Source organism: Anomalospiza imberbis, chromosome 7, assembly GCF_031753505.1.
Source record: "Anomalospiza imberbis isolate Cuckoo-Finch-1a 21T00152 chromosome 7, ASM3175350v1, whole genome shotgun sequence".
NCBI classification, from domain to species: Eukaryota; Metazoa; Chordata; class Aves; order Passeriformes; family Viduidae; genus Anomalospiza; species Anomalospiza imberbis.
In genome coordinates this window covers 23,306,977-23,325,335 of record NC_089687.1, presented here as the reverse complement: position 1 = coordinate 23,325,335, position 18,359 = coordinate 23,306,977, and the positions used below count along the sequence as shown (strand labels likewise).

General features: G+C 34.9%; 1 protein-coding gene across 5 annotated transcripts in view; it reads left to right on the top strand.

Moving 5' to 3' along the window:
• CCDC141 (coiled-coil domain containing 141) overlaps positions 1-18,359 on the top strand; it is a 65,514-nt gene that overhangs the window by 28,652 nt on the left and 18,503 nt on the right. For all 5 annotated transcript variants that reach the window (XM_068195999.1, XM_068196002.1, XM_068196001.1 and 2 more), the window contains exons 10-20: positions 574-715; positions 2,979-3,098; positions 4,319-4,510; positions 5,381-5,557; positions 7,029-7,208; positions 7,978-8,103; positions 8,695-8,883; positions 9,149-9,328; positions 10,132-10,281; positions 16,376-16,516; positions 17,319-17,513. In XM_068195999.1, coding sequence (XP_068052100.1) covers positions 574-715; positions 2,979-3,098; positions 4,319-4,510; positions 5,381-5,557; positions 7,029-7,208; positions 7,978-8,103; positions 8,695-8,883; positions 9,149-9,328; positions 10,132-10,281; positions 16,376-16,516; positions 17,319-17,513 — 1,792 coding nt within the window. The remainder of the gene's footprint in view (positions 1-573; positions 716-2,978; positions 3,099-4,318; positions 4,511-5,380; positions 5,558-7,028; positions 7,209-7,977; positions 8,104-8,694; positions 8,884-9,148; positions 9,329-10,131; positions 10,282-16,375; positions 16,517-17,318; positions 17,514-18,359) is intronic.

Sequence of the window (18,359 nt, the reverse complement as noted above, 5' to 3'; positions counted from 1 at the left end):
GTTTAAGTTATAATGCAAGCCACTGTTTTGTAAATTGGTGGGGTTTTTTGTCCCATTAAAATAACACCCTTAAGGAGAGATTGACTTAGAATGTATATGGCATTCTTTTTATCAGCTACTGTAAAAACACTAAAATATTTTAGAGTCCAAAGAAAATATTATCTTTAAAATAGAACTGGTATTCCATATATTTTCCCTTTTAAGCTCTTCCATTTGTCATTTTAGTTTTTAGATAGTATAGCTAGAGTGAAAAGGGAAATGAGCTATTTCTCAGTGAATCATGCTATGTGTCTTGTGAGAATTAATGTATCTGTCTTATGAATCAACCTTAGGTACTGGTGACAAATTATTTGTTTGGAAATTTCATTCCTGTGTTTTACTAATTATCAATTTAATTTGGATTAATTTTAATTTTTTTCTTGGTTATTTTTCTTTTAAGGGTAACAGTTTAAAATTTGTAAGTTACTCATCATACAAATCAACAGAATGAGTGTTGTTTTTTTTAAATCATAATCATCCTCTATGTTGAGCAAAAAAAGAGAAATAAATGGCAGTTTTACTTTTCTATTTTAGCTCTTGGGTGGCAGGAATTCAGAAAATGATGGAATATGTTCAAAAAAAAGTAGATCAATTAAACAGCCAGTGTCCAGATTATGAAGAACTTACTTTGAAGAAACAACAATGGACTGCCTCACTTGAAGATCATCTGAGTAAGGTATATCATAGATTCATAGAACGGCTTTGGCTGAAAGGGACCTTAAAGAACATCTCATTCCAACCCCTCTGCTATAGGCAAGGACACCTTCCACTAGACCATGTGGTTCAAAGCCCCATCCAGCCTGGCCTTGAATGCTTCTGGGGACAGGGCAGCCACAGCTTCTCTGGGCAACCTGTGCCAATGTCTTACCACCCTGATAGTGAAGAATTTCTTCCTTGTATCTAATCTAGACCTACCTTGTTTCAGTTTGAAGCCATTATCCCATGCTCTGTCACTCCAAGTCACCCTTGAGCTTTCTTATAGGCCTCTTTAGGTACTGCAAGGGTCTCCTATAAAGACTTCCCAAAGTCTTCTGCTCTCCAGGCTGAACAACTGCAGCTCTCTCAGCCTGTCACCACAGGAGAGGTGCTCCAGCATTCTGATCATCTTTGTGATGGTTATTACCATCATTGTAGCACATCTTCTTAGTGCATTCATGAACAGTGCATTGTATTTCCATAATTTAGCTACAGTGAATCTTGAAGTTGAATCAAATAATAAGTTTTTTAGAGAGAGCACAATTGTAGTTAGAATGCTGAATGCTTTTATCAACACAAAGAAACCAAAAGCTGTTCTGAAAAACTGAGCCATTTCTACAAGAACATTTTACCAGTGATGTTCAATTAAGCATGAATTTGCTTGGATAATGAACTATTATAATTTGTTCTTTCAGAAAAGTGAGCAATCAGTCCTGTGACCCGTAAGCAGGTTTCTTATACTGCTTCTGTCTTCTGTTTTATGTGGCTGAAGATAAAAATAAGTGTGGCAAGAATTGAGGTTTAATAAGCACAGTGACTGAACCACAGCAAGTTTTCAGTAAATGTGAAGGAGACAAGATTCTATTCACTATAAAAAATTCCTTTTGTTAATTAAGGTATTGATGCATCAAGGACATGACAACCTTCTATAAATGGTTGAGTGTCATATAGTACTACAGACCTTCTAAATGACTCGTCAGAGATGGAATAGACAAATAGCTCCTAAATAAGTTTCCGTGTATAAATTCAAATAAAAAAGTATAGTCTTTTAGCAAGGTTCATATGAAAGAAACCAGGAGTGGAGACGAGAAAAGTAAAATTTATTGGCTGAATAATTAAGTCTCCAATCTGATGTTTTGTATTTGCATGATGTTTATAATGAACCATTATCAATCAAATGTGAATTTAATTTGCTACAAATTGGCTCTTTTCCATACCATTTATGTTTATAGAAATTATGTCATTATCTTGTTGTGAATCTTAACCTAAAAGTTAAATTATGAAGGCAACTTTTACTTAAAATATAACCTTAATTTGAACATAGGGTTTCAATGTGCCATTTGTTCCAATCACTTTGTTCCCAGCCTTGCATTAGAGCCCATTGTGTCATAAAAAGATTGTTCATTGCAGTAAAGAGTGCTTATTGCAATATTGTTTCCAAGCAATACACTTTTAATCCCAACTCTCTAAAGCAAAGTATCCCAAGGAATCTGGTGCCAAATTCAATTGTCCCTCAGCCTCATATAATAAAGTTTGAACCTCAGTTGGCAGCCAGTTCTTAATAAAAATGTTAGATGTAAATTCACATGTCTAATAATAACTATGTGTGTTGTGTCTGGTGTCATCTGCCTGTGCTCTTCATAACCTGTTTTGTTATTATAGTGCATACATAATATCTTAGTGACAGTGGAAGCAAATTCTGTACATGTGTCTGCACAAAAATAGGTCTCTTGTCCTGTCAGAGAAGATTTAAATGTGCTTTCTGAAAAAAGCCTGGAACAGAATCAAAATATTTCTGCTGGGGCTATAATAGCAAGATTATAATGCAGTTGTGCCATATTGAAATCACAAGCCTCAGATATTTAGGGGAAAGGAAAGCAATGTCAATAAAACGAGAGCAAACAAGAAGGGGTTTTGATCATGCCTGTGGAAAAAATAGTAGAGTTGTCTTCTTTAATATAATTCCCATCTTTCTCTGAGTATACATGATATAAAAGCACAAGTTTTACCTTTTCTTCATTTCTTCTCTCCATCCCACCATTTAGGGTTGAGAAGTGTGTGAGAGCAGCTGTGTGGTACAGTTGTCATTTGGGTTTAAACCACAACATTATGCCCAGAAACATAATCTATGCACCAACAGAGAAGTGTTACCTCATTTTTTTTGTATAAAAAGTGATATTTTATACTGGTTTATGATGTCTATTTATATAAATTAACCATGTGAATAATACTTTCAAATACAGGTGTCGCAATCAATTAAAAAACTCGCCCCGATGCTCGCAGTTGGAATGGAGATTGGCTCGTATTTGTGTGAGTCAGAAAGAGTTTTGAATAAGCACCTAGAACTGGCTAAACAAACAAAGGTAAAAAAACTTTTCAATAGTGTTGAGTGCTTTTAGAAACAAATGTTTCCTGTATGCAATTCTAAATAAGGCGAGAGGCTGAGAGTTTCTTGCAAAGAAAATAGGTCTGTGGTTTGTTTTAAAACTGTAGTTAATGAACAAAACCACAGATAACATTACAGTCATTAAATCACTGGTTTTCTCCACTGTCTCTATCTCACTGTGTTATTTGTTACTGCCTCAGGATCCACGTACCGATTCTCAGTAGGAAGACTCTTGAAATGTCACATAGGATTGCTACTCCTATGTGAGGCACCAGGTTTAATAATCGTCTAGACAGCCAGAGTCAGAGAAAAAACTTCTTGTGGTTTATTGTGCCAAATAGAAGGGATGAATTGGCAAAAAAAGAAAAAAGTAGTTCCCATTTAGAGAAGCTGTGAAGAGAGCTGTAAAGAGATCCATTGTTCATGTTGGAAGTGCAGCCATTTGATGAGAGCCCTGCAGCACTCAGCTCTGTCACTTGAGGCTGTTTTTATCCAGGGCCTTTCCCAGTCCCATAGCAGCCCTGCAGTATCTGGAAGTGGGGTAAAACCACTTGAATGCCTTCCATAGCCTCGGCATAGGTGCATATTTCAGCCTGAGCTGAACAACATGGCAGTGTGTATTTTAGGAGTATCCTATATATTTTCAGTACTTAAAATTCCATTACTCCTGCAGAGCTCCTTTTTGTTTCAGGCAACAGCTTATGGGGTCCAAGAGATGGATCTGTACAGTACCTGTGGAAATTAAATTCACATTAAAACAGTTCTGAAGAGCACATAGTAACAATATTAAAATTTCAGCAGATAAGCAAGAACATCTTTTTATTCCTCAAGACCTTATAATAGTTTTAAGTGTCTTTTCTGCCAAAATTTTGCATGTCAGGGTTTTACTTTTGTTTGCTGCAGTATCTACTTTGTCCTGACAGATATATACACTCTTATAGCTCTATGCCTCTTCTAACTATTCCTTCTTGGGACTGTGATGTGCTGGCTTTCAAAATAACTATTTCAATGACTACACCTATCATTTTTAGGAAATAAATAGATATTTCTGTGATTTAGTCTCCATTGTGAGCTCTTCTTCAAACAAGTAATTACACATAAAATAGCAATCCTAATGAAAATTAACAATGTGATATCAATAGTCACAAGTCCTTTCCAGTCATTATACATTTTTTTTCTATGCTTCTACCTTCAAAGGAAACTTCATGTGAACTGAGAGCAGCTGAGGGAATCATCAAAAATATGGAAGAGTTGGAACCTGAGCAGATGGCAGGTTTTTCTAGCAGAGCTGATTTTCTCAATAAAGAGCTGAAAAAAATTGAAAAAAATATTAGCTCAAAGCTAGAAATTCTAGAAACTTATGTGGCCTTTTTACATTCAGCTGTAGAGGTATGGATTACTTATTTATTCTCTGACTAGACTGTAAAAATCTTACAATTAAAAAATTTGCTTCCATTGTCGGAAGGATTGTAATTGATTTAGATTTTTCTCCTCTCCGCATGTGCACTCTCATTATATACATGATAAAAATGCTTCCATGTAGTTATTTTGAATATTAAATTTACTCATTTGCTTCATATAACTTTAAAAAATGTCCTATGATATGTTCATAGGGATCTTTGTTGCTGTCTTATACTATTTCCACTGACATGCTAATTCATATGATTGTTTTTAAAAATGAAATGAAAACCAGCTCTAGCTCAACGCATAATCAATTCAATACCAACATAATTTTGGTAGCTGAGCTAGTGATGTCCAGGATAGTTAATTTTCATTTTGATTTGGATTCCATTTTAAGATTCTATAATATGATAGCTGTTATTTGACATTTAGAAAAAATTGAGGATGGCATGGAACCTATCAGATAACATTAGACATAGGATTTATTTATTGCATGATAAGCTACAAAAAATATTGTATTACATCTACTTCTGATTATTGTTGACTTCAGTTACTTCATATTATGCAAATCAGTGAAAATCAGTGCATTGATATACTGGTACATAAAATCCATGTAAGGATATGTGACAGAAATTGAGCTAATTGCTGCCACCTGTCTGCTTGCCATCTACCAGTGGGAAAGTTATTTAAAACTATTTTATTATTTGGTGGTTGTAAATATTTTAGGGACTCATAGATCTTAAAATTAAGAGAAGAATCAGAGGGTGCTATTCAAACTTATCATATCTCTATAACTTCTGATTATAGCACCTCAAAGTTTGATTTATTTTTTGATATTTATTTGATGTCTTTCTATAGGTGAATGATGATATTAAAAATCTGAAGGAATTCTATAATTCAAAACCCCTATCAACAAACAGAGAGACTGAAAATAAAATTGCAATAGAGTCAGCTAATACTCAGTGGCAACAGACTATAAAGAAGACTTTTTCCACCCAAAATATGGGTTGCTATTTTCTTAATTTAGTAAATGTGGTGAGTATGATCTGATAAACCATATTGAATATTTTATACTTGCCTGTGATGAGGTCCAGTCCTAGTTCTATGCCTGATGGATTGTGTACCTAGTTTTAAAGGGGCTAATGCTGATACATACTTTCAGAAGAAGAAAGTATTTGAGAGGTTATGGTAATATAAAAAGTTTTGTGGTTAGCAATGACAGAGCCCTTATTGACCCAGTCCATGCATACAAATGTAATACATTCTCATATCTGGTTTTTTTTTCATGTTGGAAAGCAGCATATACACAAGTAAAATATTAAGTTTATTTTATTTCCACTAAGAGGCAGGCAGTCTTTACTGACTGAGCATATGGATTCTTCTGAAGAAATGGATGTAAGAGCTACTTCCTTGCAGACAATCTTTCCCAGTGTCTTTACATTCTGTCCAACTGCTACACTGCCTATGCATCCCAGTTTAATTTTCCAACAACACTTCATGAGGTGATCGTTTGAGATGTGCAATCATTCCGTAAGCTACACCTCCTAATGTAATCCAAATTAATGAGGTCAGCCTGAATACCCAGCTGTTCTTTCTGCTTTTATAGGACACACTAGGGAACAGTTAGACATTAAGCTGGGAAGGGGGAGGTGGTGTTGGTAAACTACAGCAGGGTGCAAGGTGAATTGGAAAACCCAGCTGAGGGAGGGAAGGTGCTCAGGCTGTTAGTACAGCTGCAGGGTGTGTGTCCCAGCTGGATGCAGCCAAGCAAAGGTAAGACAGAGTAATGGCAAAGTCACTTAAAATCTTGACACATCTTCAGACATTACCTCCCTAACGGCCTGGATATGTGTTGTCACCATATTTTCTACTACTCTGTTCCCATGATACTCCCAGATTGTAGCTTTTAAATATCTGGAAGATACAGATCATACTAGTAATTTACAAAAACAGCGTCTCTTAGAAAAAAAAAATAATTAAATGGGAAATCCAGAAATGGCATTACCCAGTTTTCTGATATTTCTCATAGAGGTTATACTGAAAAGAGGAAAAAATACCAAATATTCAAATACTAAACACTTTAGCTCTCCTCCACTTCAGTGCTGCTATGTTTATCAACACAAAGGGGTGATCTTTTCTTCACCTACTTTCTTTTCCAGTTGCTATTTATTCTCCAAAAGGCCATTTTGGGTAGTTCTGTTTAGTCAGAAATTCTTTTATTTTGTCTGAGTGTGAAACAGATATCAGATGGCTATAATTCAGTCATTACTAAATTATGTTCTATGTTTTAAACACCAGCTTTATATGTCCTCAGTTTACAAATTCTGTCAATCTGTGCCTATTTCTAGACAATATTAAGGGAAAGGTGCATTCAAAAGTATAAATTTTTTATTAAAAGTTACGTTAGAATAGTTGAGGTTTTATTAAGCTTTATTTAAAATGATGAAGTTTTAATTGTATGTTATAAAAATATGTGTGGAAAAAAATGTGTCTGTTTATTTGCCAGGTAAATGAGAGTTTAATACTAGAAGTAGAAAAAGCGATAAAAGTAACAGAAGATATCATTATTAATCTGAATAAAGAGAGGAAAGAGCTGACTGATCTTTGGGCAATCTGGAATTTTAAAATTACTCAAGTAAAACCCATCAAGCAACAGTGCCAGATATTTAAAGAACAACTAAAAATCGTAAGTAAAATAGCTAGGAAGAAAGCAACTGTGGCAGATATTTCTAGCATTTTATTAGCTTCTCTGTGGCTCTCTCATTAATTATTACAGGTATTATTTAAGAGTGATGATCAGTAAGACATGATTCTTGTCCGTATTCTGTTCTCTGTTCTGTCAGTCAGTCATCAGGAACCATGAAATATTTTTGATCTTTTTCTCGTTACTCAAATGCATACAAGTCCAAGTCTCCACCTCAAATTCTACGTTTTTATAAAATTTAATCAATGCTTTATCAGCAGTGATTTTAAAATTCTTTTTAAAAGCGTCCTTTTTTGGACGCTTTTGAGTTGCTAAACTCAACTGTGTCCTAATAGTTAGTAAACTGAAGTCCAACATGGTTCATGCAGAAAGAGGATTGAAACCTTCTTGGCACAGGGAGAGTGTGCAGTGTTCTTTAAAAGAAACACTAGCTGGGCTAGTAGCAGAACCAGAAACACCAGCTAGGCCTGTAGCTGCTGCATCTCTAGTGCCACTCAGCAGTACAGCAGCACATCTGTTGTCACAGAAATCGTGTGTCTGTGGTCCTGCAGGCCTGGTGTCTTTTTCATGCTGTCTTAAAGATATCTTATCACCCTTGTCACTCAGAAGGTTTGTGACAGAGAGGCTTTACTGACAGCATTTGGGTGCCTGGTTTGAAGAAGGTTTTGTTACAAATTTAGCTTTGACTTTAAATTTGGGGTTTTTTAATTTATTGCAGTTAGAAATGCTGAAATGTTTGATCCTTTTTTAGACTACCCGTGGATTAGAGATTCTTCAAGAGGCCCTCCAGCTTGCAGTACCAGTTGACCTTGGAAGTGACCTTTTAATTGTTTTGGAACTCCAGAAAAAGCTGAACCAAATGAAACCACACTATGAGGTGAGAAACCAAGCTAATGGAGTGATGGGTACATCCAAATCTCTTTTTGGTCCCGTAAAGATCCACACACTCATTAATGCCAGACAGTCTGTCTGGGGTTTAAGTGTTTTATGTTTCACAACAGCTTTCCAGGAGGAAGTGTTTGTGTGTGTTTATAAGGTAGGGAAGAAGAGAGTTTGCCTTCAGTGTCCAGAGAATATCTTGTGCTGTGTTAGCTGTGTATTCAAGGGACACACAAGCACTGGGCTGGTGGAAGTACGAGGACAGCATCAGCTCCAAGCTTTTGAATTTAGAGCAGCTCAGAGGCTGAGGTACATCATAGTTGCCTTTCTGCCTCCTATGAATACTGTCTCTGAGTTTGAGCAATTCACTCTGCCATTGTCCTTTAATTCTGTTTGACTTGTTTTTATGTAAGGCTGGGTGATAGCTGAGATTCATGCCTACCAAAAAGTACAGAATGTAGTGTTTTAAAGTGCAGGGCATTGACTTCTCTCCAAGGCAATTTACCATTGTTAGGTGGCTATTTCATCAAATGTAAAGGAAAAATTGCAATGTTTATGCAAATTGAGTAACTTCTCTGATTTTTGTTAGCAACTGAATGCTGAGCTTGAGTACCTGACAAAATTATTGGAATTACCAAGCCAGAAGGGATTTCCTGTGAAAGAGAATTCTGAGAGAATAAGTGAGCTTATTCATTTCCATCAAACATTAAAGGATGCAATGATAGAATATGATGAGATTTTCAGCAAGACAGTCAAATTCCATCACATTAAAAAAGAAGTGAGTATAACATTTTAAAACATACATTCTTCCCATTGTAGTTAAAATCTCTTTGGTTTTGGTTGCTGTTGCTTTTCTTTCCTTTTCACCAGAGAAATAAGACTAATCAGCCTGGTGATCAGAATTAAAATCTTGCATCTAAAACTGCATAAAACAATTGAATTTAAAACTCAGATCTGAAACCAATTTTAATTACTTAAACTCAAAGGGAAGGAAAAAAAATTATTTTAAACAGACATTGATTTTTGGTTTTTGTATATTTCAGCTGGAATGTCTATCAAAATTAGGAGAACTGGATATTCCTGAAATATATGGGGACCCTGAAAATGTGCACCAGGCCAAAGCCTACCTCGTGAAGTCTCAGGAGAAGCATGCACATATTAGACAGCTATATACTCTACTTATTACCCAGGGAGTGGATATCTTGTCTGCAGTGCAGCAACCTGTGAGTATAAATAGAATGATTTATGAAATCAAGGATAAATATGAAAGATTATTGGACTTATCTGGCTGAATTTTAGATGTGAAAATATGTATTACTACTCTGAGAAAAATACAGAGAGAGCCTTAAGGAAATCAATCTTAAAATATCATTGCTTGGAAAAACCACAAGCCATAATTTACTTTAGTTTTGTGAAGTTCAAGGCCCTGATGGTGATTCCTTGAATCTCTACATTACAATCCTGCTATTTTGTAAAGGTTGCTTTGCAGATTTGTTCTCCTGTAAAGAAAGGATAACGTAAGAACAAAAGAGAAAATGTAGTAACAGTGTTACCTTATCAGTGGATTCAAGACTGATTTGCATGACAGGATGGATATAATTTTAGAAAGGAATTATTTATTCAGGGAAGAATTTTCATTGTCCAGTATTCATTCACTTACTAAGAAAGCAAGGCTTTCCTTATGATTTGGCAAGATCATTCATATTGGCAGTCTGCTCTTCAGACACCATAAAGTGATGGATGGCTGAAAGGAGCTATTCTCCAGGTGGCAAAGGACTGGAGTAGGTCACTCCCTCTTTGCTCAGAGAAGACACCATGTTTACGTTGTGACTTTGACCCAAAACTACTCCCCAGACTACCAGTGACTGAAACTGCTATGTCCTTGCTCTCCTTCCACTGGAGTTTTAATAGTTTACTTTAGCCCATTGTGGCTGGCTGTGCACGTTCTGCCTCAATGATTTTAATTTTGGATTAGTTAAATCAATACATTTCCTGAGACTGATAAATTTGTTTCTTTCCTCATTAGAATTGCTTGAATGTTTCTGTAAAGAATCTGAAGCAAGAACTTGCTAGATTTGAATGTGATAGCATAAACTGGAGCTCCAGAGTTGATAAGTATGAGGAAGAATTGTCACAGTATTTCCAACACTGCACCACTCAAGAGGATATAAATGAGGTAAATGAGATGAATCCCAACTCACTGAACGACTGTTAAAAGAGCTGTTGTGCTCTGTAATATACATTACTGTTTACCATTCCCCTAAATGCTTCATATGTATACAGAAAAACAGACTTTCATTTTAGCAGCAACCTTGGATCAACACAGCAGGAACAGTAATCTATGTTTCATGGCACTGCTGTTCAGGATTCCATCAAGCTGTTGGCCTGGCAATAAAATGCCTTCACTGTACCAAGAGGACTAGAAATAGAGCAGCTATATTTTCTTTGGCTTTCAGCTGAGTCAGCTTCATCTGAAAGATGAGTCTGCATAATTTTTTCTTATGAAGCTAAAGTTTCAAACAAAAGTAGGATTTGTACATATTGTCAGGACATTGGAAAGAACTTTCAGTATTTCAGTGAAATGTTCAGAATAATTTAGTACTAACATTTTTTCAGAAACAAAATATATACTTGAAAAACTACTAGGAGGAAAGAAAATGTTCATTGGCACAAGAGATGTTAGAATTAGCATTATGGAACTTAGGTTAGGAATAATTACTCAGGTAATATGACTATCAGTGTAACATCTTGGTAGGCCAAATACAAATGAATTTGCAATTTAGAAAGCTACATTCGTTAGATGTCTCTAAAAAAATTAATTTAGGAAAAACATTTCAAAGAACTAACTTTCCCAGACGGATACATTAAAGTAAGAGGCTGATGGGCTCTACACTTGATGTTCTGTAGATTGTACTCCTCTGCATCAGTGGAGTACAGAAGGTGGATTCTGAGCTGGAAGGATTTTCACATTTCATGCTACAGGGAAATGTAGCATGAAGCATATGTAATAAAAATACAGGACACTGAAAGTTATATATTCTTTTTTTTTATCTTTTGCTAAGTAAATCCACACCTATGTAAAGACACACTGTGTTTTCTGAAAATCACTAAAGAAGAGATGACTGAGATTTTTTTTCCCAACTATTTTTAATGAGAAAATTGTTTTTTGGGTTTTTTTTTTCCTTTTAAAAAGTATTTTGTGTGTTTGTAAAAAGTATCAATTTTCACTAAAAGATAATTTGAAATTGAAAAAAATGTTTTCATCAAGAAAGTTGCTTTGAATATGAGTTGCACTTTGGTTATTAGCTGAGGGTGTTTCACATTGGTCTTCTGTTTCTCCTTGTCTGATGGTAAGACGTGGCAGGAAGAGGAGCTGGTCAGGAGAAGCACTCTGGCAGAGAGAACCATGCTGTAGAAGAGAATGAAGCATGAAGTATCTAAGAAATCCCACTATACTTCACAGTGTCATGGCAGAATCAGAGTATTTGAGGTTTAAAATAAAGTGTTCTAGGTTTTTACTGAAAACCCTGCAAATTTAATAAAGAAAAGGAGTCTGTATGTAAGGCTGGCCCTATTCACACACACTGTTAAATAAAACAATCTCTTGTTTCCGTCCTTTGGTCCTGGGACCAAATGTGACTCCCTTCTAAGAAGAATTATTTTTCTATTTTTATTGCTTGTTAGACTACAAGGGAAAGCACAAGGTAGAGGAAAAAGCCAATCTGTCTCTCAAATTTAGGTGGGTTACTCACCACATACCATATATGGCAAAATGTATCTTTTGTCTTCTGATGGTTATTGGATACTCTCTTTAAAATAACTGCATAGCAATTACAGTGGTCACTCTTAGGGTTTTTAGTTTATTTTCTGTTTCAGCTGGGAAAGCTATGTTGATTTGTTAAAATCTGTCATCCCCAAATCTAATTAAATCTTGTACATGAACTTACTGAAATATACTAATTTGGCATGTGGATACCTTTTTCAGTAAGTAGGTAAGCAGAGAAGATGAAGGTATTTCCTAAACAAATATTTGGCTAATGTGCCCGTATATGCACTAATATACTGCCATTTTCTTCTTCTTTTTTTTTTTTTTTTTTTTTTTTTTTTTTCCATTAAATATTTCTAACTAGTTCTGTTTAGGGATCAAGATATCAGACACCAGACTACTTCAAGAATATTATTTATGAGTATTAACTTCATTATTTTAAATTCTGTCAATTTTTTTCATCAGGAATTGAAAATTGCTAGTATGCTAGTATGAATATTGCTAGACTTGTCTAAACGAACAATTTCTTTACTGTCTACTGTGTCTAATCAAATGAATATTTCATGTGCCAGCAGCAAGCAGCAGCTGTTCATGGCTGTCACATAGTAAACAGCCAATCAGATAATTTAGTTGTGATTTACCAGTTTACAGAGCAAAGTTTAAAGCTGATTGAAAATATTTGGGATTCTGCTGTAAATACATTAATTTATGTTTGATGTGATTAAGTGTGTAAATACAGCATGTGCATTAGGGCTTAGGACTCAGTGGTGTTTGAAGAGATCCTTAGAGGACATAGGAAGTTTCCTGTGTTTGTAAGATGTTGGTGCTTCTAAAAGAAACAAGGAAACAAATACTGAAATTTATAGACTAGAATATATAGCATGAGTTTTAAACAGCCTTGGAGGAGACAAGAGTAAAATGCATGCCTTTTCTGTGCCTTGTCTAATTGAAAGAGAAGGGAAAAGGCAAAAATAAGTGTATATATCCTCAACACCTTTGAGAAATATGAGGAAAGCTCGTCTTTGGGGTCTGTATTTGCCAGCTGGGGCTTCTTTTTTCACGAGGTAGTTTGTGCAGCAGCCTCTGAAGAGCTGCGCCTCCACTGTGTTACACTGCAGTCATTTGTGAGCTCAGCCTCAGGTATACTGATATACTGGATAGAGGAATGCTGCACTGGATCTGCTCAGGGGATTATGAGCAACACTGTTAATCACCCATGGTAGCTTTTGCAATGAAAAAGCCTTTTCTTTAGGTGTTCACTTTAAAAATAACATTTATGCACGTCCACGTAAAACTTGCAACAAAAAAGCAACAGCTCCTTAAGCAGGTTCACAGCTCTTCCCAGTCATCTCATTTCTTCTTCACCATGCCATTACTTATATGCTTGTGGAAAGATATGACTGGAAATATGGAGTTTAACCACAAATGGTAATGATTGTCTTTATTCACAGGTCAGTAGGAACAGGTATGAAGCCACATTTTTCACCTTGTAATTTATTCTAATTGTTGCCCCAGGAATCATATAGTCATTAATGACTTGGACAGCATTTTTTCCCACTTTTTGTTTTACTGTTTCTTATTCTTTGTGACTGAAAATCTGTTTTCAGCAACCTGCTTTTTAGGGTATTTTGAGTATTGATGCTACGAAAAGTTTTGTATATGAATAGAAAGGGAAAGGTGAGGGATTAACAACATTGAAGTTTCTTCTAGAGTGGCTCACACAGCAATCAAAGCTTTTACTGGAATGGTACTGTTAACAAAAAATGTTTAAAGCATTTTATAACTTGATTTTTCCATTTATTGTTGTGGTCCTGTGATAAAATGAAGCAATTGGTACTTCAACCCCTCTCCTCCACTATCATTCTCCACCCTTGACAGGGCAACTATAGTTAGAACAGCTGCCTGATTAAAGACTATGACACAATAGACAAGGTACAAAGTCCAGTTAAAGCAATGGGCTGAAGTCACTGAAGCATATTTGGAAGCATAGTCCCTTCAGTATTTCTCATTTAATCTTGCAAAACTCAGATATGCTTAGATTTCTAAAAATTGGAAGCCACACATTGTCCTTGGTACAATTGCTGATGACAACAGGAGTTGTGCAAATGCAGTCTGATGCACAAGTCAGAGCTGAACCTGGTTTTTCCACTGAGGCTAAAAGAGAAGAGTGACAGCAGCTGCAGACCTTTGACACACAAGCCATCATATCTGAAACAAGGAGATCTAATTTCACATACTGCTATGAGGAGAGCCTCTGGCCTTATAAATTATCACTGCTAGTCTGCATGTGCACAAGCCAGTGAAACAAACTAAAACAAACTCTTATTCATCTTTTCTTTCCCACAGACTTGAAGCAGCAAATAAGACTCTTGTTTTCTGAATAAAAAAATAATGTTCTGCAGAAGTGATTATATTAACAGAGGGCTTTTAGATAGACTTTATTATTCTGTGTACTTAATCGGGATAAAGAGCTTAAACTAAATGGAGATCACAGGGCCAGTGATAGAATTCCCTTCCTTTCCATTACACTGACTGAGCACCATCTGTTTATTCACTGCTGAAATAATGTGGCAACATCCCACTAGATGAAATGAAAATGAAAAATATATCCCTTGATGGATTAACATTAGTATATAATAATAATAATAATGATTGATTGTTAGCTATTCCAATGAGAGTGGCTGCAAAATAAGCCTTTGTTACTCCCTGGATTCTTTGGCATGAAGGAGGAGGGCGTGGAGGGTGAAGTCTGTAGGATGTTTTTTATATTAAAAAAGCCTCAAATACATTTTTAGATATCCAATTGTAGATGCGACCTGAACTTGTTAACACTAGTTAAGTAAGTTCTTTTCATTTGTGTGTATGGAGTAATGGTTCCTAAAGCATTAGAATTTCTGCATTTCTTTGTATCAGTGTCTTTAAATAAACATACTTTTACATAATTTATGTATTATTATTATTATACATTATCCTAAAAACAAAATATTATCTACCTAAAGGATTTGAAATTCTTAAAATCAATATATTGGTCATTTTTATATTCTTTTATTTCAAATTTTATTAATCAATTAATACTGATTTTAAGCAGGTTTTATACTTGTCTGATTCTTGTATCTCTTGCTTAAATAAATTAAAAAGTAACAGTAATATCTGAAAGGAGTTTTTAAAGTTGTAAATAAAAATTGGAAGTTGAACAGCTTTCAGAGAAAAAATATTATGAAAACTATGCTTAAAATTTTCATAGGCCTTTAACAATGGTTTATCTAAACAGTTTTGATATGCTTATTTATATAAAATTGATAATGAAAAAAATGACATGGTTTATTAAAAGCCTACTTGTAAGACAATATTAAAGGAAACATAATTGTCACTTGAAAACAAAAGATAAAGACTATAGCTACCCTATATTTTAAATAGTTCCTATGGTAAATAAACACTGGGTTTAAAATTCTGTTCATCAGATATGGCTCTTCTTTTTGGTATGTATTAAACTCTTTCTGGTAAATTGGCAATGTATCTGATCCGTATGTGTGTAAATCAAATTGCAGCTTTCTAGAGCTTCATCAGTGTAGTTCCTATCATTCTGGCACTTCATAATATTTTCTGTAGATTAAAGAAAGTGTAGCTATATTCCATCTAATTAAAAAAAGAGTTTTAGAACAAATTCAATGTAACTGGATTTAATAGTAGGTAGCTGGTATGAGTTCATCTGAAAAGTCTTGAAAGGCATGGATACTTCATAATTGGACCTACTAGTTAATTTTAATTTATATTGTTGTAAGAATAATTTTTCCTAATGTTGGGCTTGTTGCACCAAGTCAGTGCTGACTGGCAGAAGTATTCTCACACAGTACATCTAGCAGTAGTTAGACAAGGCTTTCTGTATCTGTTAGGCAGGATCTCCCTGCTGCCATACTCAGAGCACAGTTGTTGGAAAGTCAGGTGGTCATGCAGTCTGCATCTTCATCCTGCAAAGAGCTGTGTTCCTCTTTGTATGCTGTGAGTTATTGTACTAGAATGTTTGGACTTGCACAGTGTATAAAATTAAGCCCGTGTATAACTTCTTTTCAGAAGTAGGACTTTTGAAAAAGGGATGAGGAATGGGACACTTACATGGCTACCATTTCTACTAAATGGACTAAAGTATGTGAAGGGCATCTATCTCTAGTTAAAAACAATGGAAGCTCCTGGACAGGATTTTTTCATAGATTGTCTGAGCAATAATAATCTCATCTCTTGTTCCAATGCTTTTTTTGTCCTAGTTATTCTGGAAACAGAACTTTTCATTCAAAATGCAAAAACATCATTTTAGCAAGATTATGAGTTTCCATTAATATAAAGAAATCCTGAGGACCTAAGGATGCTTTATGACATGGCATAGTATTACTAATTTCTGTATTAAATTTTCAGTGTTTAAATTGTCCATTAAACAGCTCTTGAAAAAACATAAATTAATGTCTGCTTTTTTTTTTTTTTACTAACTAATATGTTTACACTGTTGCAGCTCAGAGAATCATTTAAGGATCTCAAAAAGAAATTCAACAATTTGAAGTTTAACTATATGAAGAAAACTGAAAAAGCTCGAAATATGAAAGTACTTAAAGTACAGATTCAGCAAGTAGATACATATGCAGAGAAGCTACAGGTAACAGAAAATCCAAAAGCTTTTTACTAAAAGCTTCACCAGTTGAATTACTTGGCCTATGCCAAACACATCACAGGAGATTGGCACATCACAAAATTTATGGTGCACTTCCCTCTTACTTTTCTCATTATATCCTCCCTGTCTGTCATTGACTGAAACATTTTTCACTATTCTATTCCTGTTGTTCTGCCATTTACTTCAGTGAAATGATGTTAACTCAATTCCTGACTTCACTCCTTTAATCCACCATTATTTTTCTGTTTAATCTTTTATTCTTCTTGCCTCTATTGTGTGACCTAGTCTTTCTTCTCCTTAAAGAAACCCAAAATAATCATGTCTTGCATCAAGCTATCTCTTGTCTTTCTGATTTCATCATGTAAAAGATAATTTTTTTCTTCAGAGCATTTGGCTATATTCATTGCCTGGAGTTGATCATGTTCATTGGCACCTTAGAATCCTGTTAGCCTCACCTATTTTTTGCATTCTTCAGAAACTGTTCCTTCAATGGCCTTTTTAGTTGCAAGTCTTGCATGACCATGTTTTATTACTGCAGTTATTTGTTTATTTTTAAGCTGAAAAAAGTTGACTCAATTATACCTTTAATAAATATAATTTATATAAATTTTAATCAGCTTTGCAGAGGCCCTTCAGTTTCCTTTGATTTTTGAAAGAGCAGCTTGTAGTTTTTAAAACATAGGACAAGAAGTATGTATGCATGGTTTCCCGCTGCTTTTTTATATTAAATTTCTAAAAATTGAAGCATTTTGTAGTGGTATTTAACATTGCTATGTCTTTTAAACAGATTCTTAAAAAGAAGATGGCTAATTTAGAGAAGAAAGTCACTGACCCTTTTGCAAATGAACCTAAGGCTAAAGTTCAAGTTCTCTTAGGCTCTATCAGTGACTTACAAAAACAGCTGAATGATTTTAACATGGTTGTGGAAGATTACAAGCAAAATCTGGATCTCATGGAGCATCTGCAGCAGATGATGAAAGAGGTATTAGTAAACCTGACAGCCCCACTGTGGCTGCAATAACAATCCAGGACAGGGATAGATAAAAGTGCTTTAACTCCCTCAAGGTTAATCTGTACATTCCAAAAGTAATAAATTGGTAAATTATTTTTTTGTTTCTTTCTAAATTTGCTGTGAAAGGGGGAAATAAATGTGCAGTGTGACCATATTCATGCAAGTGGGGTCCCCACCTCCATAGGACCATATGACTTCCACAGTCATTCAGCACGTCTGTGGTCATATTTAGGAGCACATTTTCTCTAAGTAAGCTCTGAGGCAACAGAAAGTGCCACAAGTCCTCTTTGGTGGCCATCAAATTATGCGAGGCAAGTTATCACAGTACCCACTGTGGTTTCTGTAAAGATGGAACTGAAATATGAAACACTCAGTTCCTTAATAGAAGAATATGGGTTTTTTAGTAAACTAAATTTTTAAATATATCTATAATTTTTTTTTCTGAACTGTAATATTTCTTATTGGATATTTCCATAACTTTATTTTAATGTGTCTGAGGACTGTCTCATGCATTGTCTTTTTTAAAAGAAAAAAGTTTGTGACAGTATTGTAACAGCATTTTACTTGCTGTAAATATTTTTACTCTTGCTGTGTTGTGTTGGTGCTCTTGCCATGGGGCAAGCTCATTCTGGATATCATTTTTTTTTAGAAATAACATTGTTCTTATTTCCAAAGGGATCTAAGTATGTGACAAATTCCCTTAATAATGAATCACAATACTAAAGCTTTGTTTAAGAGATGTTTTCAATGTCCAGTGACCTGATCAGTGTGTTCTTACATATACCATTAGCATAGCAATTCGTTAATATTTGTTGA